This window comes from Euprymna scolopes, chromosome 29 (genome assembly GCF_053919585.1).
Source record: "Euprymna scolopes isolate OS-2025 chromosome 29, ASM5391958v1, whole genome shotgun sequence".
Lineage (NCBI taxonomy): Eukaryota > Metazoa > Mollusca > Cephalopoda > Sepiida > Sepiolidae > Euprymna > Euprymna scolopes.
This window is the reverse complement of record NC_136510.1, coordinates 28,859,224-28,886,495: the sequence shown is the minus strand read 5'-3', so window position 1 is coordinate 28,886,495 and position 27,272 is coordinate 28,859,224. Positions and strand designations below refer to the sequence as shown.

General features: G+C 36.6%; 1 protein-coding gene across 1 annotated transcript; it reads left to right on the top strand.

Annotated features, from left to right (window-relative positions):
- Window positions 1-161: 161 nt before the first annotated feature.
- On the top strand, window positions 162-26,872 carry LOC145252561 (general transcription factor 3C polypeptide 1-like). The gene is made up of 2 exons (XM_080112128.1): window positions 162-254; window positions 20,605-26,872. Exon 2 carries the CDS (start codon window positions 20,614-20,616, stop codon window positions 26,725-26,727), a length of 6,114 nt encoding a protein of 2,037 aa, XP_079968254.1. The 5' UTR covers window positions 162-254; window positions 20,605-20,613; the 3' UTR covers window positions 26,728-26,872.
- The last annotated feature ends 400 nt before the right edge of the window (window positions 26,873-27,272 follow it).

Here is a 27,272-nt window from a genome sequence, read left to right as displayed (position 1 = left end):
TATAAGATTAAATATCGATCTATAAAATACAAAATCATTTTTTTGATAAATTTATATACTCATTGTTAGTCTAATAAGCTGTATATCTTGTCTATGCATATATTTATAATCAATTGTTGTGTACATTTATTAAAAATTGTCTGTTTAGTTTATTTTCTAGTACGTAGGCGGCATTGTTCGTTCCTGTCGAAGCATTGTAAAAAAATATCAACCGGCATTTTAGCTAATGCTGTATTTTCATCCAAAGACATTCCGTAAGTTGTATTTAATTTTCGCACATTATTTATTTTTATATTAGTTGAATAAAGTTCTATAATAATTATTTAAGCATTGCTGACCATTTTTATGGCACACGATCACTTAAATCTTTAGCAAGCCTTAGTGTCCAAGTAGTCCACGTCATGTCTTATTAACAAGTACCTTAACTCTTACTTTTTGGACCAAGGAGCGCAAAGTGTATTAATACAAATTCTAATTTTATTAAATTAAAAAAAAAATCTTCGATTCCTTACATTTATTTATTTGTTAAAATTTCAGTGTAATACCTGACTATGTCTATTGTAAAACAGCAAACACAGATCTTTCGGTTTTCCACAGGTCTAGGTTTCGGACCCTTTCTTAATCTCCGCAGGTCATTTAAAAATAAATAAATAAAACATTTTTTTTTTTTAACCTTTTTCTTCAGTTTTCCGCTTTATATATTATTATTATTTTTTTGTACACGTGTCTTTTGAAATATTGCGTAAGTTAGATTAAAGAATTTTTAATTTTAAAAGCAAATAACATTGAATGCTACAAAATAGTCAACAAAGGTCCCTACTTTGAGTCCTTCGCCCTCTCCATGTTAAAAATGGTTTTCTAAATAATGTTATTAGAAATCCATTCTTAACATGAAAAGAACGGTATTAACTATTGTTTCTACATTAAAATATTCGCTCCCAAAATAGCTACGAAGTTATCTACTAGTTTTGTCTGAGTTTTCAAGCGGTGACATGGCAGATTTATTCACCGTATTAATTAAATTGTCTTTTGTTTGTTTTTTCAAATTTTTTTAATAAAGTGTTTGATTTTATCATTTTTCTCCTACAAAACAAAATGTGACGTTACTACTAAACCCTGAGTCCATGTGGTTATAATAATTTTAAATAAACATTTTGATTTTATTATTTAAATGATATTTTTCAAAATAAGGCGTTTCTTCAGAAATAAACTTAAAACTAGAGAGAAAAACAAACAGAAAACAGTTCGGGAAAAATATTCGGTATTCGAGTAAATAATAAAAAAACAAAAAAAAAACAAATAAACATGAACTCAATTTTCATAGTCGCGAATACGTGAGGTTGTTTTCTAGTTTCCTTGCGGAATACGGACCATGCTATTTTTATTTATTTATTTTAGATAGGATTTTAAAGTTCAAGTTTTACAACAACATTTAAGTTGTTGAGAATAGTTACAAAATGCCCCCCCCCCTCGCCATAAGAATAATGTTATTATTCCAGCATGGTCTGTATTCTACATAAATACCATATAATAAACCGTAACAAATTTGTCTTTTAACTATTTTAGATGAGTTTCTTAGAAACACGTTGTGAAAACATGACCCCCCTCCACACATACTTTTCAGGGAAAGAAATTGTTATTTAAGAGCTTATTATTTTCCAGATGTTAAAAATATTGAACTATCAATGTATTTGGTGCGTACGAAATACTAGACGTTTCTAAAGTTGATATAATTCCATAACTTTATACTAACCCAGAAAATTACCCAAAAGATAGATTTTTCAGTAATGGGCATTGCTTGTTTATTTAACGTGTCAACCGAGAAAAATGATTCAACGTGGCGTGGCGCCGTGGCGGACATGCTTAAGAATCTTAAGTTTTAAAAAGTTTGTAAATAACTCAGTCAGGCAACTTCGTGCCTGTATAGGTCAGTCTCCGATAACGAATTACAACAACCGAAAAGAAGCGATCACACAAAATGAAATTCGGGTTCCTGAAAGTGGACCCTTCCCAAATAAAATATGAACTTATTTACTTTGCATATTATTATTATTTATTTATTATTAGTGATGGGACGATTCCAACATTTTTCCGATTCCGGTACAATTACCGATTCCGATTCTTTATAAATCTCCAAATATTTAACTATAACGTTATTTTTTCCCGATTACCGTAAAAACACATGTTAAACTAAATAAATTTTTACTATTACTGCCAGCAGTGGAAGATTTTGTTAAAAAAAAAATCAAATAAAAAAAAGATTATTAAAGGAATCGTTTTGGCATCGGAAAATATGCACGAATTTTCCCGATTCCAATACCCTAAAAAGTTCCAGTTTTTTCGATTCCTGATTGCGATTAAGCGTACCAACACTAATTTTTATTTTTATTTTTTTTTTGTGCTAACGCACTTACTGATCCGGATCCACGCTATTTTTTTTTAAATCGTATTCCCAAGTTTAATTATTACTATATTGTCCAATTTCTACTGTACACTCTTTAACCCTTATCCGCGAGTGGCCTCTTGGCCTTGGTAAGTGATGATGCCTATGTAAAAAAAAAAAAAAATAAAATAAAGTTTTATGTTTTTTTTTATTCAATTATAAGATTAAAGTACAGACTAGGTAGAAAACACCCTCCCCATGTTAAGAATGGCTTTTCAAATAATAACGTTATTATTTCAGCACGGATCAATAAGTGCATGTGCACTGCATGCATGAGTACCTTTTTTTTTTTTTTTTTTTTTATAGCGATGTATTTACATTGTTGAATTAGATTTTTTTTGTTACTTGTAAAGAGTAGGTATCCAGAGGATGTCAGTATTTACTAGTGAGGAGACGATTCCAATATTTTCCCGATTCCAATACAACTACTGATTCTGATAAATATCTAAATCTATAACCATAGTTATTTTTTCTAATTCTCGTAAAAACACATGTTAAATATCCAGATATTTTCTCAAACATAAAAACACTTGTGGATGTAATGTTCTGTAGATTTTAGTTTTAAACAAAATCAAATAAAAAAAAAAGACAATTAGAAGAATCGTTTTTGGCATCGGAAAATAGGAACAGATTTTTCTGATACCGATTCTGATTAATAGTAGTATTTATTCAGTCATTTTCGAGTAACGACAGAGAAAACTCCCGGAAATGACTGAAGCAGTTTACAATTTAGAAACTATATATATAACCCTTCGCATACATATCGTTACTTTTTTGTACTTAAGCAGAATACGGATTGTGTTATTATTTATTTTTAATAGGATTTTTTAGTTAAAGTTCAGTTTTACGGTATATGTTGTTTATTAAATTGTTAAGTAAAAGTACAGTATAGCTACAAAACACCCTCCCCTTGTTAAGAATATTTGCTTAAAATAAAGTTACGTCCATTCTCGTTTGCATTCTTCATCAATTGATCATTGTGCTTCATGACGAATGCCCTGGAAAAGTCCTTTCTGATTAATGTTTACCAGTTTTAAAATTTTCTGTTATCTATATATATAAAAGCGAAAAGGTGTGTATGTATGTTCGCTTTTTGTGTATGTCCAAGAAAGGTTTTTTCAGAGAAGCGCTCGGTCGGCTCACAATTTAAAACTTTTTATATCACATATAAATCATAATATCTCCGAGTTAACAACAGAGCTTGCCTGTCTATTTAATTTGCTCGACTTCATAAGATAAATATGTAACAGTTTTCGCTCACCGCATGTTTCCTATAATAAAATCGACACTAATTCTGGTGGTATTTTTCCGGTCACCATCGCCGGAAATGTCAGAAAGCAATCAGATTTGATCAATGTGGAAATATTTTCCTTATATCAGACAATTGTTATTCAATTTGGACAAGGGGAGCTGGTCCCCTCCGCCCCCAACATCTTGGGAAAATAAAAATAAAAACCCCACAGTCAAAGTTGACCTCATTAAGTCATTAAAATGTGCACCTGCAAATTCTAAGTAATTAAATAAATTCAAACTTGTTTCCATTAGTATGTCGCGGTGGCCCAATGGTTAAGGTTGCACGTTTTTTTTTTCACACTTTAATTTTCAACTTTGCCTCAAAGGTTCGGGTTCGATCCTCATACTCACCTACCAAAACTTTTTATTTTATTTTACACCCCCCCCCGGAGTTTGGATCCCCCCCCCCCGCTAGTCTATAATATAAATCTCACCTGTCTGTTTAAATGTATGTATGTATGTCTGCTTAAAACTTTCGACAGAGGCGACGGATTTTCACAAGATCTGTATCGTTTTGAAGCTCGTCCCTTTGGACGACAAATATCGCAAAATTGGCTAAAAACATTAATTCCTCCATCTTCAACTGGGCACTTTCCTACAGGGAAGAGTCGCTTTTTTTTTTTGCCGATATTTTCGAAAGTCATCCCATCTTTTCGATTGATTAGCCTTAATTTAAACCTTTGCCACTTTTGGTTTGGCAATAGATACAACGGCTAAGACATCACGTTTTTTTTTTTTTTTAACGTTCTTTTCCTCCTTTACAGTATGGGTTCAAGCCTGCCTGCCTACTACCACTTTTTTTTTTTTTTTTTGCTCAATACACATTTCCAAACCACCGGGCAACGCCGGGCACCGAGGCTAGTTCTTGAAATAAAACAAAAAAAAAAAACAGTAAACTTCATTTGTATATTTTAAAACTGCACTAAACAGGTACTACACTATCAATCAAACTCTAACCGCTGTCCCATTGCCGCAATGTTGCACCCCTATACCTGTTTTACAAGTATTTTAATGGAATGTGCCCTGACGAACTCATAGCACTTGTGCTTCGGAATGTAAATTCCCGTGACTAACCTGACAAGCAACAAAATCCTTTCACTCTAGAGATCCCTGGATGCCTTCTTCTTTAATAGTTTCTTCCCTTGAACTGCTTGACTTTTGAATTCCCTCCTGGTTTTCTGCTTCCCTTACTGTACTCTCGTGCTCAAGTCCTTATTGATATGGCCCCAAATAGTAGTCTTTTACATCAAAATAGCACTGTGCCTTGCTTGAGGTGAATTTCCATTTGAACATGTTCTTAGCCCTCTACTTTTTGTTCATCGGCATGGAGGTGTTGTCAAGTGTTTTGATTGAGCTGTCTTTACACTGATTGTTGTCTAATCTAAGAAACATTTAAGGAACTGTAGTTTTCACAAGAAGACATCAGCAATGTTCAGCTGTATCTCTTTGTATTAGTATAAAAAGAATTCTTTTCTGTTAGGTTCTTAGAGTGATCTCCCTTTGCTTATGCTTCTGGATTATTAACTGAAGAACAAAGATGAAGGTTTTGATAAACAGCTATGCGTCTAAGATTGGAGTTATGTGAAGAGTAAACACTGATGACTTTGTTATCATTGCTGAGTTCTTGGAACACTTACAAACTGAAAATATGGAAAGAGTCTGAAGGTAAAGAGTTTAAGAGTGAACTTACCTAAAACCGAAGTAGTGGGGGCTGACTCTGGTCAGTATCCTTGTTCTGTATGCAATAAATTATGATGTAACTTGTACCTGTTGTGGCTCCACAAAACGTGCAATGGCCTGAAAGGTAAGTTAATCCCCAAATATCAAGTGTAGGAGATGCATAGGACACGTACATACTCTTGATGGTTGTCTCCACCAAGAGATGCTACAAGATAACGATGCCCTAGAAGTAGTAGATGCTTTTTGCTACCTTTATAGCTATGCTGAGTGCATGTTGTGGATGTGATCTCCGTATGACCACAGGGGTGAAATTTTGTGAGCTGTTGTCTCTGATTGCATCACGAGATATTCCTAAGTCTTGAGTAAGCAGCTGTCTCAGAAGTGCAATATTATATGACGGCGATTGTTGGACCTTCACCTAGTGCTCTTGCCTGACTTCAACTCAATGAGAGATCTATTAGATGGATTTGCAACATAAAATCTACGCAAACCCAACACATCATGGCAGAAGATTTACTGAAAGCACTATGTTTGCCCAACATAAAGGTTATCTTAAAGATGAATTGGTCACACTGATCTAATGTTTGTCCTCTTGGAGCAACCATTGCAGAAGCATGTGATTATCTTAAATTGCAGGAAGGTTGACAGGACAAAGAAAACTTGTAAATAAGTAGACAGAACTGCAAAGAGTGGAATTTGGAGACAGTTGAACCGTGAGAACTGGAGAGTGATCTTGCATAATATCAAAACCTTCGATCTCTGAACAAGGGAAAACTGATGTAAAATGAATAGAAGTGATGCTGATGGGTTTTTAATGGGGTTTTAATGGGGTTTTAATGGGTTCAACTGTTAAAATGCACACCTGCTGACTTAAATGGGTTCTAGTAAATTCAATGGTTTTCAATCACCCCAAACAATATTAATTTTCATCATTATTCAGTTGTACTAGTGTCGTCACTGATCTTCCTGACTCTCTCACACCTTTTCACTCTATCCTTCATCTCCCCAGGTAAATCTTTTTCTGATTGCTTGATGCAAGTTTTGTGCAGTCTCTTAACTGAATTACATTCCTGTTTTGATATCTACAAAAAAAATATTGCTGACAATTCCATCCTTAATCCTCCAACAGTGACCAGAAAATTTGGTTCTTATCTCTATGATCAAGGCTGAGATCCGAGGAAGGTGCTCATAAAGTTGCTCCCTTGTATGATACTGCTTCTAGGAAATGTGATCCACAAAGTCAAAATTTTTTTTTAATTTTTTTTTTTTTTAGTCATTTAGTAACGGTCTTCAATGTATCAAAACTGATGTAACAATGGCTTAAAAAATGTTGCATTTAATCTTTTGATTTCTTGATTGCTTTTATTTTATCAAATCTGGTCTAACCTAAACTTCACCGATTCATACATTCTGTTCACTTCTTTGTGCAATTTTTCTTTACAACTTTATTACCAAGACAAATAATCCCATTAACATTTTTGAGACACATTCTATTCACTGAAGAGATAGTATCATTTAATTGTATGTTTATATGCATTCCTAATTGTTTGACAAAAGAAACCTGTAAAAAGTATTTTTATTCACAGAATAAAAGATTAATAAATAAAAAAAGCAATATTTACACTTAATTACAGTAATATGAAGGTATTTCATCTTTGAGGTGATATAATCAGACTGTAGCACATGATATGGTATGCTGCTGAAAATATAAAGTATGAATTAAAAAGAAAAGATGAGGTCGTTTCTCTAGATTTGTTTGGAGAGGGAGGACAACTGATAAACACAACAAAGGAGTTATAAATAACCAAGTAAGAATTAAAAATATTACATTTAATTGACAACATCAACAACAAAAAGGAATGGGAAGATCTAAATGAAGAAGATAATGATATGAGACGTTCAGAGTAAAAAAACTGACAAAATAAAAAAAACTGGAGAAAAACGCTCAAAATAATAATAAAAAAATTTAAAAAAATGGAGAAAAACACTGTTAAAGTTTAGCGATTTTCAAAATGCTATAAAATCTGAACCATAAAAGATATTCATGTGAGGTTTGTTTCGTGGTATAGCTTGAAGCGTCTGCTTCGTTGTTAGCATAGTTTTATGCATGAAGACCAAGGCATTTTGGAAGACAAAAGCATTAACTGTGTTTTTTTCTCCCTTTCGGATGCCACCTACGAACCTTGCAGTTAGTATGCGTTTACTTTCACACTTACCCATAAAAAATTGTAACACGATCAAAGAAACAGAACAATAAAGTTAGTAATCAGAATACCTGCTGTTGTCCAGAACATCAGTTGCAAAAAGAGTTATCACAGTAAAAAATATTAGTAATAAAACATTAAACAGTGCTTTAAGTTAATACTCAAAGCTAATAATAATAAAACTAAAGAAACGAAATTATATGAATGTGTGAACAAACACACCAAAAAAATTTACACTCACGTCATCATGCAGAGTAGTCAAACAGATCGTTATCAATGACACCATCATCAGCTGCTTCAGACTCCTGTGTTTCCTGCACCTCTTCCTGCTCACGAAATAGCTTATGAAGGTAATCCTTTTGGGGAGCAGGAATGTATGTCAGCAGACTCTGTAAATCATTCATTTTGTCATGTTTCAATGACAAAGGCTACTGGTATTTTGGAGTTAGCTACACATCACTCAGTTTAAAATTTGAAGGCCTGTAGGCTGACCTCTCAACCTGACACTACCAAGAAAACCAGTGTAGTCCATAGCACAAAGGTAACCCTCTTTGTAATTTAAGTGGAAAAAAAACTTTTTGCAATCCTTAAACTTATAAGGATCTTTAGGTTTACAGTGACTGATGTATCGATGAAGTTCATCAAAATCGTAAAACCATTCATGCTCCATTTCAGTAACATCATAGCTTTCATGCACGCCATTCTTAATAATGGATCATTCCACGCCAAAACACCAGCAAAAAGTTGAAATCTGCACCCACCGACACCGAATTACTTGAAATTTGGCACAAATATTTCACTTCATGAGTTAGGAAAATTTGCCAAATTATTTGGTCCTAAACCTTACCGTTCAGATTTTAGGGGGGGGGGGTAAAATTTGCATATTTTGTTTCTAAATTTATGCCGTGAAACATCACAGAATTTCAGTGTTTTATAAAATTAAAAAAAAAATACTTCCATACATTCAATATTTCTGAAATTTGGTAGGAAGGGCATTTAGGGACTATAGAATCCGAATATTTAATTACTTTAACCCCATACCTGGTAGAAAATAAAATTTTGCTCACCCAAAAGCATGTCCCCCAAATCATCAATTTTTTTACCTATGTAGCTTACGGTCAGTCTAGAGAAAATATGTCCTCTTCAATTTTCATAATATTTTTTTGATAGCATCTACTATGACTGCTTAAGTTCTCAAATGGTGTGTCCTTGCTGGTAGCGCAGATACACATGCTGTATGTGTATGCACTATCCACCAAAACATCAAACTATTACTGCAACTACTGAATGTACCATATCAAGATCTTTTGAAATATATTGTCTGCAATACAAGTAATATGTAATGTGTATGATTCATATGTGCCCAAATTGTCCTAAATCATCACAGAAGCTGGGAAAATTTCTTTATAACACCCTTGAAGAATGTATTGGTAATGAAAACTTTATTGCTTGGCTAAGTCACAATCCAGATATTTAAAGAAGAAAAAAAAAAGATATTAGTGATAGCAAAGTTTTATTTCTTGGGGATTTTGCTGAAAATTACAAATGAGATCCAGAGTTTTCATTGGAGTACCTCCCAATGTACTTTACACCCAGAGGTACTCTATTTTAAGCTTGAAAACACAATGCAAAGTCAATGTTTTTGTATTATATCGAGTGACAACTCCCATCATGTGACATTTGTTTATATGATATAGAAAAACATTATTGAGGTGATCAAGGTTAATTTGCCAAATGTGAAAAGTATTGAATATTCTACAGATGGTTGTGCAGCACAATACAAGAATTATAAGAACTTTGCCAATTTGTGCAACCATCAAAAAGATTTTGGGCTTGATGCAAAATGGAACTTCTTTGCAACTAGTCATGGTAAACAACCATGTGATGGCATAGGTGAGACAGTGAAAAGGATAGTAGCAAAAGAAAGTCTATGAAGACCAAATTCCAAACAAATCCTTTCAACAGAAACTATGTTTGAATACTGAAAATCTACAATTGAAAGAATCAAATTCATTTTGATTAAAAAGGAAGTTGAGGAAGCAAGGAGAAATCTCTATTAGATTTGAAAATGTATTCACAGTTCCAGGGACAAGAAGTTTTCATCAATTTATTCCACTCGACAGAGATAAAATAGCCGTGAAACAATGTAGTGAGGATGAAAACTATGAATTGATATATGACTTCTCTATTGGGGTTGTTGTTTTAGAATATGTTTGTTGCAGGTATGACAGTAACGTTTGGATTGGCATGGTCCTAGAAAATAATATAGAAAATAAGGACTTGCTGATTAAATTCATACATCCAGCTCTTCCACACATTCATTTTATTGGAAAGAGGATTTTAAGGATATATGCTTTGTGCTATTAGCAAATTTTCGGTGCACTATTGATGTCCCTACAACACCAAATGGAAGAGTTTATCATTTGTCCAAAGTGGATAAATTATCTGTGCAAAAAATTGTATACAAAACCATTTAATCCTATGTAAACAAAAAAATTTGGTGCACAGCATAGTTTAAAATTTGTATATTATTATCACTTCTAAATGAAAAAAGTTTTAGATTAATGAAAATAACTTTTTGAAAACTTGTAAAAAATATAAAAATTTTTTAAAGCGATGAAATTGAAAACATTTCTTATGGATAACAAATATATAAATTTTTAGTGCCAATTACAAATATTCTATGTTTTAAAAATTCACAAGCATTTAAAACAAAAAGATCAAATTTTTTTGTTTTGTGAAAATAATGAAATTAATTTTTTTTTAAATTCAATCAGAAATAATTTCTTTCAAATTAATGTTTAATGCTATCTACAAAAATTCTATAAAATGTTGATCCTAATGCATGAGTCAATGTTTATCACTTGTTAAAGACAATCTATCCGTACCATACAAAATGCAATATCTGCAAAATATATTTAAATTAATATTCTTTTTAAATTAACAAAGACTATCTTATTAAATAATTTAAGAAATTACTTAGCACAATATGAACATTTGAGGAGTTTAGGAGCATTAGGATGATTGTTTTTATCAATCTTTCACTGAATTACTGTGCGTACATAGAAAAAAAAAAAGATAAACTTCGCAGGGCCATATCTTCTAAAGTAGGCAAGAAACCCTCACAAAATTTTTTTGAGAACTTAAGCAGTCATAGTTAGATGCTATCAAAAAAATATTATGAAAATTGAAGAGGACATATTTTCTCTAGACTGACCGTAAGCTACATAGGTAAAATAAATTGATGATTTGGGGAACATGCTTTTGAGTGAGCTAAATTTTATTTTCTATCAGGTATGGGGTTAAAGTAATTAAATATTCGGATTCTACAGTCCCCAAATGCCCTTCCTACCAAATTTCAGAAATATTGAATATGTGGAAGTATTTTTCTTTTTAATTTTATAAAACACTGAAATTCCGTGATGTTTTGTGGCATAAATTTAGAAGCAAAATATGCAAATTTTACCCCCCCCCCAAAAAAAAAATCCGAATGATAAGGTTTAAGACCAAATAATTTGACAAATTTTCCTAACTCATGAAGTGGAATATTTGTGCCAAATTTCAAGTAATTCGGTGTCGGTGGGTGTAATTGCCTGGTGTGACATAGAATGACCCTAATATTATAATAGTTGTTGAAAGTGTACACATCAGCACGGACACAAATAACTTTTTCAATATTTCCAAAAGCACGGTCACAGGCCATGTAGCTGTGACCCTGCATGAGATGTGTTCTACTTCCATCCGACGACCACGATGCAATTCACGTAGTTATTAATTTTTATGTTCTTACTCTGACCCCCACAGTTGTCACTAAAAACTACTAGTTTTTCAAACTCATTCTTATCTTATTCTCATCAACAATCCACTTTTTCAAACAACCTGTGATGTCCGATGAACCCCTGCCACCGGTCACTTTATCCCATACATAAAATCTCAATTTATTCACTTTCATGTCGGTTATACATCCACAGTTTCTGCTTATAATAGGCTACACTGGTTGAAAGTTTCAGTATTCAGTGTTTACTGCAGATCTATGCAGATAACACACACATTGTCATTCTTGCTGTAGTCTTTCATCAATCTCTGTCCTTCTGCAGCTTTTTTCCTTATGCCTTTTAAGTTGTTCTTTTTCCTGCTTCGACCTGTTATCACTGGCCTCTCCAGTTGCCCTTATAGTGTTTTTCAGTTCATCACAGGTTGAACACGTGTCTGTTTTTGGGGGCTGAAAACCGATATTGTTGCTACTGTTAAACATTACAGTAGTAGCTCTCCTTCACCTTCTCTTCATCTGGATTTTCGAGGCCCATCCAATCCAGGTACATGTGGTACAGTTTGGTGACACTACGGGTTGACTCGAGGTAAGTCCTATGTGGAGATTTTGCCCTTGCATAATGGCTGGAAAGAGTTGGCAAACTTTAATGTGTTTGTGACCACGTTGAGCTGCTACTGTATCTCTTATCATCCCTGCTGGTGGAGCTTTACCGTGTTTATCTTGTTGTAGTGTTCCACTGGCCGAATGTTTCTTTAATGCACGAATTACTCTGTCTTTTTTAATGCCGAGAATAGACAGAAACTCTTGCCTACATACCTGGTAATGGGTATTATTATGTGTCACAGTATACTGCAAGTTCATTGCATGCACTGTGCTGGGGTTAGCTGCATCCTTGGGTTTACGTCTCTGTTTAACTGGTACCAAATACACTAAGTTTTGGATGTATGAATTCTGCAATGCGTATTCGCCAGTACCCCAGAAATAATTAAAAAAATTTTCTATCACTGGCCGGGTCACTTTGTCAAAACACTCGTCTTGATATGGTGACTCTATAGTATGGGCAACCAGGCGTTTGCCAGAAGTAAGACTAACGTACTCCTTGCCAAGATTCCTCTTCGTTTTAGCTTGCATTTTCTTCCATTCCTCTGGTTTTCCCACTCTTTTCTTGCTATGTGATGGTCCTGGTTGTTCAGTGTCACTTTCTGTTTCACTCATTTTGCAGTGAAGGATGAAAAACCTGATAAAAATCACAATAATGCACAGAAAAATCCTAAGCCGTGTGCATGCTACCTTCAAAGACTAAGACTTGGAGCAAGTAAACAACAGGATGCACTATAATTGGCTGAAAATCTTTGTCCCGTGTACTCTCATTGGCCGTCAGGCACTTGCCAGGTAACCTCAAGGAATACAAATGGCTTCCATCCCCCGTAGCCAGACACCGCGAGTGTTGTGGCGCTTGTCAGATTGTCTATCCAAGTCTGGGATTCAGCAACAAGCCACTAACACTACAGGCGAAAATTGAACATTAACAAAGGGCATTACTAACCTTATAGTCAGAGCAAGAACTCTGGGTGCTTTCGAGATTCAAACATTAAGGGTGAACATAATTCTACGCCCTATAAGATGGTTCACGGTAAAATGGATTTTAAATGTTTTATTACTATGAGCGGAAAACCTTTAATGTGTACTCTGAATGGATAGAGCGCGTGATAGTAGACTGTACATTAGTTGATTTTCACCCATGTTTCAGTCTCAATTCGACCATGTCTTCTTTTCCACACGGTAGAGGAGGTTTTTAGGGATACAGTGGTATACATAACTTGTTTTTGGCTGTGGTGGCACTTGTTGGGTTGTTATTCTCAACGCCTCATATCAAATGGCATTAAGTCAAGGACACCAAACAATGATTGGTTTGCGAAAATAGATTCTTATCCGATTTGTTCTGGAAAAGGCATCAATACTAAAATCAAATATTTTAATGCAAAATTAACAGTTCTCTTATGTATATAAATGGTTCAGTCACAGTTCTAGTTTTTTGCAGACATGTGGAATATTTAAGTTGGTAACCTATTTATATTCGTTTTTTTTTTTTTTTCAATCATTGTTATAGGCATATAATCAATGATAATTTGAGAAATATTTGCCCATGCAGTGAGTATTATTGCCATATCTGGGCTGGTGCATCTACCACTACAGTCTCTTACTCTTAGATAGGGTCCAAAAAAGAGTCTCCAACCTAATAGGTCCCACACTATCAACCACGCTTCAACCTCTGTCCCATCGCCGCAATGTTGCATCCCTGTGCTTGTTTTACAAGTATTTTAAACGAATATGTTCTAACAAACTTGTAGCATTTGTGCATTCTTGGCATAAATATCACAGACTAAACTGACAAGCAGCAAAATTTCACCCCTTCATTAGAGATCCCTGGATACTGGAAAGCCTTCTACTCTAATAGTTTCTTTCCTCAAACTGTTAGATGTTAGAATTCTCTCCTGGTCTCCTGCTTCCCTGACTGTACTGACATGCAGAAGTTCAGTTGTAATGTGAACACTTCTTGCTGCTCAACTCCCTACATAGTATCCTTTGAGTTGAATAAGAGTAAAAAATATATATGCACAAGGGTTGTTCCAAAAGTAAAGCCTCCTATTTTTCTTATTAAAAAAAACTAAAATGTTGAAAAGCTATGAAGATGAGCATGGTATTATTAAAACGAGCAACATTTTGTGCTCCATAATTTATTTTTTACATAGTCACTACCATTTGCAATGCACTTTTGCCAGCCATGAACGATGCCTTGGTTATAAAAATCTGGAGTGCGCTTTGTCACTCAGATCTGTTGCCACTCGGAAATCGACAAACCTGTTTCCCAACTGTGCATTGGCTTTTTTTGTAAACGTTCAACAGGCACTGATGAATGTTGATTAGTTCAAATTTTTCTGCGTGGAGGAATTTGGTGATGCATCTCTGCTTCTGACGCATGTCCATGACATTGATTGCATTCTTAGTTTCACACTATCAATATCTGCAACAGACAGATGAAACATTCATGTTCATTTATCATAGCTTTGCAATTTGCAAGACTCTGATCCATTTGGAGGGTAATAAAAACTGGATCCATTACTTTTGGAACATCCGTTGTGTGTGTGTGTGTGTTTGTTTTTTTAATCCATCATCAACAAAGCTGGTCACAAATTCAAGGGGTAATTTTTTTTTTCTTTTGTCTTAATATAAACTGGGTAGAATTTACCATGGAGTTCAGATATGATGATTCTTTTATTTGACTCTTTTGGATAATAGTGGCACTTTGCCATGAAATTCAATTATGGCAAGAATCCAGAATTTCATATTTTCAAAATGAACGGATCTGTGAAAACATTTTTTTTTTTTTTTTTTTTGCCACAAAAAACAAAACTCGTCTTGGCAAGCAGATTACAGATAAAATATTTGAATTCTTTTCACTAAAATTTGGTTGTAGTACATGAAATGGTTTGGTGTATGTGACGAAATAAACTGGTTTGACCGGTCAGAGATGTGATATCTGTCCTTGTATGTGGTCAGGTTATTTTGTGTGGCCAAGTACATTAGTCTCTGCTTTGCTGTAAAGGAGTCAAATTCACTTTTTTTTTTTTCAAATATATATTGAAGTAACTCCAGACAAGTTATGAAGTCACTTGGTGTAAGAAGCTAATCATAATAATAAAAAGGGAGAGAAAGGTAGACTTGCTTCAAGACGAATGAAGCCAGGAAGACCCTACAACCAGTGTTCAATTTCTGAACTCTAAACAGGCTAGTCAAAAGGAAAGCCTTTTAAGAGCCTAAAAGGAGTTACAAGGCTGACTGATAAACAGTCTGTCCCTAAACATAACATCCCTAGATTTGATGGGAGAAGATGATTCATCAAATTGAAATGGAAGAGAAGTTTGCTTTTGCTCAGTTTAATCTTTTACTGCCAGAATTTTTTTTTATGCAATAAATAAATTTTTTTATCATGAATTTATTCTTCTTAACTCAAGGGAATAGGATAAAGGAAAAAAAAAAATCATCAAAATGTTGAACCATGCATAAACCTGTACTTTGAAGGCTAGTTGGGCTGACAAGCCATAAGACTAAGAGATATTTTTTTATACAGATGTTTTTTTTTGAAAGGCGACTTGAAAGTACAATTTGGCAGTAAAGGGTTAACAAAGTTTATAATTAAGTTTTTAGAAAATCTCTTAGAAACTCGGTCATTTCTAAAAGACATACAAGGTGTTCAGGATAAATTTAACACTTATAAGACTGAAAAGAAAAAATATCATGTCTTGGCTAATAATTAATGTATTCTCACAAATGCATCTCTTCAAGGTTTTTTTTCCAAATACTGCTCACCTTGAGCCTGCACTGTGGCCTCTAAGTAGAACCTGAAACACTCAGTCTTCACAATATCCTCTGAGAGATGCTTGAATACCAGTTTGATCCTGGCAATCAGCTCATTTTTTTGTTGCTAGTGATATGGTTTGTTTTTCTCAACAGAGCTCCACATAATAGTTCATAAGGTTGCAATCAGGTGATTTGGAGTGGGAGGAAAGCAATGTTGGAACTAGTGCAGTTGTAGAAGTTCTCGGAGAGCTGAGGTTTCCTGGAGGTGTAGGAAATTGTTACACATATGCCTTTTCAACCAGTGCATGACAATAGTGAACAGCAACTCAATCTAACTAATTGAATTGAATCTAATCATCAGAGTTTGAGAAAACTTGATCTTCATGCAAACTGTATAGGCAAGTATTTGTCTTTGTTTAGTGCATTGTGCAACTAATCCTGACACAAGTTCTGGTCCAAGAAGAAATCAAGCATTCCCAGCTCAACTGGATGTTTGATCTTGTTGAGGTGTTTCTTGATTTCCATGAAGTGATTCTCTTGGAGTTGGCTCTTGTATGAGGAGATGTGAAGATCCTCATTCAGCACTTGGCCAACATTTGCATTTATTTGCCCTGTTTTTTTGTTTTCTTTCCAACCACTTGATGAATTTTGTTGTGCATACTTCTAGAAAGACATTGAGTACTTACAGGAGAGAACGCATGAGGGTGACTAACATCATAAGTGAAAGTGTTTCCGTGAAACAAACTGGATTTGAATGTGGCACACCCAGGTTCTCAGTCTGTATCATTAGCCACCATCCTCTCCCAAACTACACATTAGTCTTTATAATCTTTTTTTTTCTTTAATTTTTTTTTTTTGCACTTAGCTATAAAACAATTACTGTTGATTCTTATGTCTTATTTTTAAAGATAATTTATTTGTTGGATATTTTGTGTGTAAAAAAATATAAAAGAATGTGTTTAAAAATAAAATAACTAATCAAAACAAAAAAATAATAGACACAAACATATCGTATGCATTTATTTGAAGAATTTTGGCATCATTTTGAATGCAGTTTTCCATTTTGTGAGAATAATATTTAATTTTAAGATGTATTTAAACAAAATTATCAGAATCTTTTGATGTTATCAGTTGATAACAGATTGGTGGAGTTGTCTGTGAAAGTTTGCTGATTTTAGGGTCAGTGAACATTGACAGATCCAACTAAAAAACAAAAACAAAAAAAAACTTAATAATTACATGAAGATTTTGATATTTTTCTTTGATTTGCATATTTTATATCGTGTATCACTTTTTGAAAAATTGAATTCTCTATAAAAAAAACTTAAAAACATTAGATTTACAAAGCTTTGAAAAAAAATGATAGCTCTCTTTATAATAAAAATGTTAAAAATAATATATGAAGCTTTAACTTGTCTTAGGTTATAGCTGGAACATGTATGCACATATGTAACCAGAAATTTTTGGAAGTAAAAAGTCATACTATATAAATGTCCTGCTCTGTTTCTTATTCAGCACTATTATATAAGCACAATAAAATTTATAAGATTGTTTATTCTATATCTATGAACAAAATAAAGTGAGAATGTGTGTATGTATATATAATTTTTATTATAAATAAGATTATACAATAATTTGATTAGCCATCTATGTCTATAATTTTACAATAGCCACTCAATGGCTTGGATTTTCTACTTACACAGATGCAGCTGGTACCACAACACGTAACTTCTCTATATCTCATTCCCTACCACAGATGGTTACATTTCCAACCCGTTTCCCAGACCAGCAAGAACAACATGCATCACTTCTAGATCTGTTTCTGACCAATGTGTAACGAATGCCCACAGCCCTCTTGGGAACGCCGATCATGCAGTGGTAATGGTTGAAATCACCCTAAACTCTAGAGCTAAAACTGAAGAGCCACTGCTCAAAACAAGATATTATAAAAAGGCTGACTGGGAAGCCATCAGGGACCTCATCAGGGATGCTCCATGGCAAAATATCTTTTCACTTCCTGCTGAACATTGCGCAAATGAGACCACTGAATGGTTCAAAGCGGCAATTGAAGCACATGTTCCTACATGCAAATTCTATAGCAAACCCCACTCTCCCCAATGGTTCACTTCAACTTATGCAACTGCCATAGTGCAAAGGCAGCATGCGTACCACAAATTTAACCGACATAAGTCCAGTTCAAATGGACAGAAGTACATAGAAGCCAGAAATAACTGTAAGAAAGAAATAGCGACAGCTAAGAGAGAATTTACTGAAACCACCCAAAAACGCATCGAAGCACAGAAATTAGGAACCTGAGACTTCTGGAAAATCTACAACAGTGTAGTAAATAATGGGCATTCAACAATTCCCTCACTATCCAACAATCATGAGGTTGTTTGCTCTGCAATTGAGAAGGCTAACATGCTTGCCAGACGGTTTGACTCCAACTCCACACTGGACTCTGATAACCACTCCCCTGACTTTCCTTTGCGGACAGACACCACACTAAACGATCTGAAAATCACCCCTGCTCAGGTGCATGCTATCATAAGAAAGCTTGACACTACAAAAGCATGTGGATCTGATCTCATCCCGGCTGTGCTATTAAAAAAGTGCGCCGCCGAAGTAGCTCCAGTTCTTTCCAAACTTTACAACAAATACCTTAATGAATTTTTCTTTCCTGCCTGCTGGAAAACTGCTTGTGTAGTGCCAGTTTTAAAGAATTTTGGCGAAAGAACTGACCCAGTAAATTATCGCCCCATTAGCCTCCTCCCACTTTTTGCCAAAATATTTGAGACCATAATTAACCAAGCTCTAGTCCATTACCTTACAAATGCTAAATTTCTGACTGACAAACAATATGGATTTAGGCAAGCCCGTTCCACAGCAGACATCCTAACTGTAATCTCAGAACGTATATACCAGTCACTGGACAAATCGGTGGAGGGTAGAGCGGTAGCTCTAGATATATCTAAGGCTTTTGACAGGGTATGACATGAGGGTCTTCTCAAGAAAATCAGATCATACGGCATCACTGGAAGAATACATAACATAATTAGATCCTTCTTAGATAAGAGAAAAATCCAGGTTGTCCTTGACGATCGTACATCTAAACAATATGATATAAATGCGGGAGTGCCTCAGGGGTCTATCCTTGGACCTCTGTTATTCCTAATATTCATAAATGACTTCCCTGACAAAATTGTCTGTGAGATGGGTATGTATGCTGACGACACCACACTCTATAACAGACACAACAGGAAAACAAATGAACACATATCTAAAGAAATGACAGAAACACTAGAGGATGACCTCCAATCGGTAGTGGAATGGAGACAAAAATGGATGGTCACATTCAATGCTGCCAAGACTAAACTTGTTTCCTTCAATAATTACAAGAAACCTTCCCTACCACCAATAGCAATGGCCAATGACTTTTTATCTGAAAGTACATCTTTTAAACTCCTTGGCCTAATGTTCACAGAAAACATGAGTTGGAACAATTACATTGAGAACATTGCCAGGACTGCTGTGAGGAAGGTGAGTTCTCTCTACCGTGCTAGAAAGCTATTAAGGCCTGAAAGTATCCTATACCTCTATAAGGCCACCATTCACCCATGTATGGAGTATTGTTGTCATATTTGGGCTGGTGCATCTGCCACTAGTCTCTCGCTCCTAGACAAGGTTCAAAAGAGAGTCGCCAATCTGATAGGTCCTGAAGTGTCAGCTAAACTTCAGCCTCTGTCACATCGATGAAATGTTGCATCCCTCTGCCTGTTCTACAAGTACTTTAATGGTGATTGTTCTGACAAACTGCAAGCACTTGTGCCCCCTAGACGTAAATACCCCCGACAAATCCGACAAGCAGCTAAATCCCACCCCTTCACAGTAGAGATCCCTAGATGCAAGAGAGCCTTCTACTCCAGTAGTTTCTTCCCCCAGGACAGCTAGACTTTGGAATTCCCTTCCGGATCCCTGCTTCCCCAACTGTACCGACATGCAGAAGTTCAAGTGTAACGTGAACTGACATCTTGCTGCCCAACTTCTTACACAGTACCCCTGATGCTTATGTCCCTGATAGTAGCTCCCTACAATAAAATGGCAATGTGCCTTGTTTGGGGTGAAAATGCAATAAAAAAAATAATAAAATAAAAAAAATTATTATATAATCTTATTTGTAATAAAAATATATTACATATGTAATTGAGCACTCTGGCTATTTCTCCTTCCCCAAAACACACACACACACACACACACACACACACACACACACATAACTGAAATTTTGAAATATTTTCAGATTACAGATTGTATAACATTATAAAATCAAAGTCTAAACATTTACGAGAAATTTATTTTTTCAACAAGGAATCCAAACTTTAAAGATTTTTCCTTAATCCATGGATTTTCAACAAATGGCTCATCTAATCAGAGGAAATGTTTTTAGCAAAATAAAATTCATAATTGGTCATAAATAAGCATTTTGGATTGGAACAAAAATTAAAATTGCCTCAATTTAGAAGGATTCCTTCTTCATTGACCGAGCAGAACAAATACTACACTTTGATCTTAACCCAAAGGCAGTTGAATCCAGTAATTGGTCTACCGATTCCACAGTCCTGTATATTCCTGGCTGAAATTTGTGTACAGTTCTGTATCTGGGCAAAGATTCACTTTAAATAAGCAAAGTTTGCTCAATATCTTCAAAACTGCTTATTTTAATTGCTTTATTTCTATTTGGCTGAAACGCGAACATCTTGTTGTTTGTTGAAATAGTCTCCCTTTCAGCACCCTTTCCTCATATCATAGTGACTTAATGTCTAATCTCATTTCCCTTGTTGGTTTTTTAGGTTTCCCACATGGCTGCTGACTTTGTTGGGGACATCTTGGATGAAGTGGCTTTAGAAGGGTTGGAAGGGACAACTCTAAACACATTATGGATACGACTTAAAGATCGACCCAACTTTGCCTTCAAAATAGATGAGAAATCTAAACAGTACGTTTGGAACATTTTGGTTGTTCAAGACCAGATTGAATTCTATGACCTTTCATCCCCTCGGTTGCCGCTGGTTACTATCAACCACTTTGACTTTCAGGATCCTGCTACAGGTCAGTGGATTGAGGCGGCTAAAATTGTTGACTGCTACCCCATAGAAGTGGTCAAAGATGATCCAAACGTACAGGGATCATGTTTGACATACAATAGTCGGGTGAATATTACCCATAAAATCCGAACTAATGACTACCAGATCCTGTGCTCGCTGGAAGATGCCGAATCTCTGTGGGGGGAGAAAATGGTCATTGTGGCCTCTCAAAATCTCCGCAGCATGTCGCTGTTTGGACCCGACAGAGATCCGAACATGCGACTTCTCGACCTGCCCTATTGCATCTTGGAGAGAATTGGGCGTTCCCGGTATATTGGTGAACTGACCCGTGGTCATAACAGCTTGGCCGTGTTCAGCGACTCTCCGAAGTTGATGTTCCACTATTTCAAGTTGCTCATCCGGTTGTCTTTGGTCCGCAAACAGGTGTTTGCAATGACCAATGTAGTCAACAAACAAGTGCATACTCGACTGCTGCACCTGCCACGTTTCTACTCAGAAAAGAAGTCTCGCTACATGGTTCTCTTGGAGCGTCTTACCAGCTACTTGAAGACGAAATATAATCACCAGGAGGAAGTAGCAATCACCAAAGAAGAAATTGGAATTGATGACCAGTCCTTCAAGAAGCTGTGTCGGGCCTCTACCCGGTACGTAAGGGTCTTTAACTTAAACTACAGAGATGTTTACCCAGATATGGAGGTCATCGAGAGTTCCAAAAATAAAAAGACTAAAGAAAAGACGGTCCGAGTCATCCAGATGATCCGTGAATATGGTGTGGAAGAGGATGATTATGAGGACGATATTGAAAGTGACGAGGATGCAGATGAGGACGTGGCCAAGAATAGTGCTGAGAAAAAGAACAAAGTCGATCCAATTAATCTCCTGTGGGAGCGTCCGTTTATTCAGCAGGCCAACGATCTGTTGGAGTGTGCAGGACCCGGTGGTATGTCTCTGAAGGACATGATGAAATGTATGAACATTTCCACGTTTGAGAGCCGCAGTGTCCTCAAGTACCTCACTCGGACCAAAGCTTCACATTCTGTCATGCTGGATGTTGGCAGGCAACGTAAAGCCATGTACATATCGTATAAATTTGCCAACACCAGCAAATTGCACATGGACTTGGAGAAAGAGAAGACAAAGATGCAGCAGTTGATTAAATCTTCTTCTAAAGTCCCGCCTAAGGCTACACCTAACCAGCCAGATGCACAGGGCAATGCCCCAAACCCACCTGCCCCCCAAACGTCGGGTGAACAAAGTGGCAACACTTCTATCTCGATGGATGCAAGTGTCAGCTACAGTGATACAATGATTTCAGGCGAAGACGATACAAAGAAACCAAGATTGACATCCAAGGTTTTGCAGAGGACTAATTGGATTATTGAAGCTGTCCAAGAGGCGAAACTCGTCGACAAGACGTTTGCGCTAAAGAACATGATTCTAAACAAGGAGAAGGCGATGGGGGAGTCTACTCAGATTGATAAGAAGTCTGTGGATCGTATTCTCCGCCGCCTGCAAAAAAATGGACAGATCCGCTTAATTAAAACGATCATAAAGACCGACAACAAACAGAAAGAATTGACATTTATTTGCGACCCTAGTATTAGCCCGGACCATCAGATTGTGAAAAGCGCCATCGAACAGGCGAAGCTGAAGTATTTTGGTGTTTGTAAAGAGCACCTTCGTGAATCAGAAAGACTGAAGAACAATAGTCGATTTTTGATAAAGGACATGCCACCCACCGTCCAGGATAGCGTACGAAAGCTTTATGATCATCGCAGTAGAATGAAAGCTTGTGATATGCGTTATGACCCTACGTACATGCGAAAGTATGGAGTTCTTCCAAAGTTCCGCAAAGCAGAAACCGTCCACAAATTGCTCTGGTATCTTGTCTATGGTGGCGGCAATAAAGTTCCAATTCCAAGCGACCAGATCCAGCGAGACCCGACACTTGAGGTGAAAAATGATCCCGATGGAGATATAACAACGATGACAAGTTTTGACACACCTCAAGCATTTGTGCCTGAAATGGATATTGAGGGTAACGTGGAATGGAATATAAAGTCTACAGAAAGCGTTCCACCAGTTTATGTGGATGACAACTCTTGGCGTCGTTTTCTTGCTCCGCTTCCCCAGCATTCTGGTTTCCCACCTGGTTGGTGCCTTATTAGCGATGTCTTGCTCCTTCTGCCATTGCAGCTCTTCTGTCAGATTGTCTCGCTGCCGTACAAGATCAATGGGTTAAAAGAATTCCTTGCCGATCCAGTGAAGCGCCACTACCCGATTACTTACCTTCCCTTCAAGCTGACGCAGCAGTTGCTATATGCTCGGCGTTACATCTTCACCTTTTATGAAGTGTGCACGTTGCTCTGCCAAATGGGCTTGCTCTCTTTTGGGGATCAAGTTCTCAAGGAGAAAGATCAAGTATTCATTTACCTTCACAAAAATGCAAAGTTGGTAGACACTAAAAGCTCGATTGTGGGTTACTGCCAGGTTCGTGCTCCTGAGGGTCAAACGTTTCCTGTTGAGTCTTACCACTTGGATTCGTGGGAGGTGGTGGAGAACTATTGGTTTTGTTTCCGAGTGACAGCCCTCAATACGCCCCTTGGCCGTTATCATAAAGTGGTTGACGAAGTGAAATGGGAAGAAGAGCATGGTGTGGCTCCAGTGGCCTATAGCATGTCCGACGCGCAGTCAGCAAAGACTCCGGACACTGTGCATGACGATGGTGTTGTTCCTGGAGATGGTTTGGGTGCGGCAGGTTTTGATTCGTCTCTCTTTTGCCACATTTCTCGGAATTGGTTTTGGTATGCAGAGACGAGTCAGTGGAAGAACATTGTCAAGGAGAAGAAAACTGAGAAAAAAACAGGAGAGATTGCAGCGCCTACGCATCCAAATATATTCGAAGAGAATTCGCTCAGTCAGCGATTGCCGCGTTTGTTTGGACGAAAGAATAAACTAAATTTGCAGAAACAGTCTATCGAAAAAAATGTACCGGCCCAAGTAGTGAAGAAGGATTTCAAGCCAGTAAAAGGTGGCAAGGGAATCAAGCGAAAGCTGCCGCTAAAAGCAAAAGTTCCGAAAGCAAAGAAAAAGAATTTGTTAAAATATTTAAAGCCAGCACTTAAGAAAAATCGAAAAAGAAGCGAAATTTACGACGAACGTGACCAGATAGCACTTAAGTGCAAGACAAAAGAACGAGTTGTATGGTCCCCGCAGGAGGACAGCTTCCTTCTTCTCTGCAAAGTGACCAATCTATTTCTTGAGAATCGGCGTCCAAACACTCTTAGTCGCATGATTGTCTCATGGACAAAAATCAGGGATTTACTTATGGAGAAATATCCTGATTATGCTAAAGATAAAACATCGAAAGCATGTCAAAGAAGAGTTTCCTTTGTCTTAAAGAACCCCCAGACAGTCCTAAATGTTTCTGCTTTTCTCCAAGAGGCACTCCATGATAAAAAACTCATTGAAGATTTTGGTTCCAAGCGATTCAAATACGCCCAAAATGAAGAAACGGATAAAATCTTTGAAGATCTTGTCAATCGGCTTGTATTGAAATTCTCTTCAGATAAATACACGCAGCGTAGTGATTTACCTGTTACTCTAGACCAACTCCACTCGGACTATACGATTACGCAAATCGGTAAATGGAAAAAAGTTACCGTCCATAAAGATGTTGTCAAGGTTGATGATATCTATTCGACTGTCCTGCACAATGTGATCCATTCATACCTGTCGTTGAAAGACAAGCAAGGACGTGCACATGAAATGTTCCGGCTTTTTAATCAATACCCTGAGTCTCTCCTAAGGCAGGTGTTTGATCAAATGCGCGCCGATCGCATCATCACTCGTATCAAGAAAGAAATTAACAGGAGTAGACGGAAGCAAACCGATTACTCTTCGCTCAATACACATCAATTATCCCAAAGATATTCCTTCCAGTTTGTGAGCAGATTTCCTCCAAACCTGTTCCTTGAAATTTATGAAATGGTTCAAAAAATGGAATCTGCAGCTGATGAGGGATGCGACGTATCCGATGTTCCAAAGGGTGGATATGCTGCATTTGTTGTTTCCGTAGTTGGTTTACAGCTTGTTAAATTTCGAGTAAAGATCCCAGATAAAATCATTGTGCTAGATCCCGAAGGGGTCAAGTCTACTCCAATTGGCCGTGGAAAAGTAGTTGCTTCCAGAACGGTTAACGATGATCCAACCGATGACAACTGTGATCAACAAAGTAGTAGCGAGTCTGTGCCATACCAAAGTCAACTGGAAAAGACACCTCCTGCGATCTCAAAGACCACCAAATCTGCACAGGTTCCGATTGCCAGTACAAGTAGTGCTCCTAGCTCCGAAGTTTCAGGTGACGTCATTGAATCAAGTAAAAAGAGTAATCCGGCAAAGAAACCACTGGCGGCTGGCACAGACCCTTCAATACCTCTAATGATTCGTTCAAATAGTTTGAAGCAGAAGAAAGCTGCAGCATTAACAAGCCGAGCTACTCTTTCCCTAGCGCGGTCTGAAAACATCACAGGCTTGAATCTCCGTGAATTGAACCCACAAGACAATTTTGTCATCAACAGCTGCACTGTTAACCTTAGCCTGATAGAACCTCTGATTTCTAAGTTTTCTGGGAGCGTTGAAAAGGGTGCTGCTTTGATAGCCGCTGCAAAGTCGTCAGGGGAGATCATGTGGCTGACAGAGAAAGTATTTAAAGTGATTACTAAGAAGCTTTGCCAGCTAGTTCCGAACCTTGAAGAACTTCCGATGATTTGGAACCGACTTCGGAATCAAAGCAATATTTCGAGTCGAGAATTAAGCATGTTGCAACAGACGTTGGCTACTATCGAACGTGAGCACAGCTTAGGGATAAGACGCTATGATCTGCAGACCCATTTTCAAAGCCGATGGCCACAGGCAAAGAAATGCGTTCAAATTCTTGAGAACTACCAACTTATTCTTCGTGTTGGTGTTACTGTTGAACGTTATGTAGCTACAAGGTATTGCCGGCCTTGGATCATCCATGCATTCAAAAATTTGCGTGGACGCATGTCACAGACGACTTCAGATAGCAGAGACGCTGATTCATGTGTGATTTTACTATCAAGTCCCGAAGAGGAAACGGCTAAAGATACTCCGCCTCCTGAGGAACCTAGTGTCCCAGACTCTGCGGCTCTTGACTGTGATGCAGCACTGACTGCCCTTAAGCAGCTTGAGGCAAGCTGTAATCCAGGTAGCATGTCACTTGACCTAAATGCTCCTATTGTATCTCATACAAGCAGCTTCCAACCTGACATATACAAACCGTCTGCAAACACTTCTGGATCGGCCGTTGACACCGGAGAAGATGATGATGTCATCATGGTTGATCCGCCTCCAGAACATCTTGCTTCTCCAGCGAGGAAGCGTCGAAGGAAGCAACCTTCCAAGTTGACCCTTAATGATGAGGAAATGCCTGGGAATCCTCAACCAGCTAGTACATATGAGAAGGTCCGTGTATTGTGTCGACCTTGGAGGAAACCTGAAGGTCTGCTGAATCGTAACACATTGAAAATGATGGTAGAATCTTTGATGTTTTTCATCATGACCCGACCTGGCGTTTCTGAGGAGAACATCTTTGCGAAGTACAATCCAATACTGCAACCAATGCCCGTTCGGGAATTGTTGGAACTTCTTGAAGAAATTGGTTGCATAACAAAAACGATTCTAAGGAAACCAAAGTGGGCATCTGTATTTGCAAAAGTGCCGGAGATTTCAAGAGTGAATGAAGACCAAGCAGGTGATGTCATTGTTTATGATGCAACGTTTGAAGGAACGTTAAGAATGAGCCAGTTCATTACACACTTAATGTCTACTAAAAACCTAACCTAATAAAACATATTAGCAGTATGAAAATATAATTATGACATGATACACAGAAGTGTCTATATTTCATCCCGCAGGTAATTATCAGACTAACAGTACTTCATGATCCCCCTAGGAGGATAAAGCATGTATGCCTCTGTGTAGCTTATTTGCCATGGATATTTTTTCATGCAACTACTACTAAGATCTACTCCTATATTGAACACTGTTGAAGTAAATATTGAAAGTCTACACAATTATATCACCTTATAATATATGTATATAGACATAAAATAATAATATATATATATATATATATATATATATATATATATATATATATATAAACATTTGAATTATACTGGGCGCAGTGTCATTAGTATCGATTGTTTAGTTTTTTTTTTTCAATAGTTTTTAACCATATATTATTAAAGTATAAAAAAGCCATCAACAATTGATTATAATGGCACTGCACCCAGTATAATTCAAATGTTATCAAATCATGTACACATAAACATCTTTACACACACATGCACAAAATGGTTCAAACTTTCAGTGAACCTCATTTCTTA

What these genes read in the sequence shown, in the direction of transcription:
- LOC145252561 (XM_080112128.1), top strand. Translation starts at nt 20,614, where the DNA reads ATGGCTGCTGACTTTGTTGGGGACATCTTGGATGAAGTGGCTTTAGAA.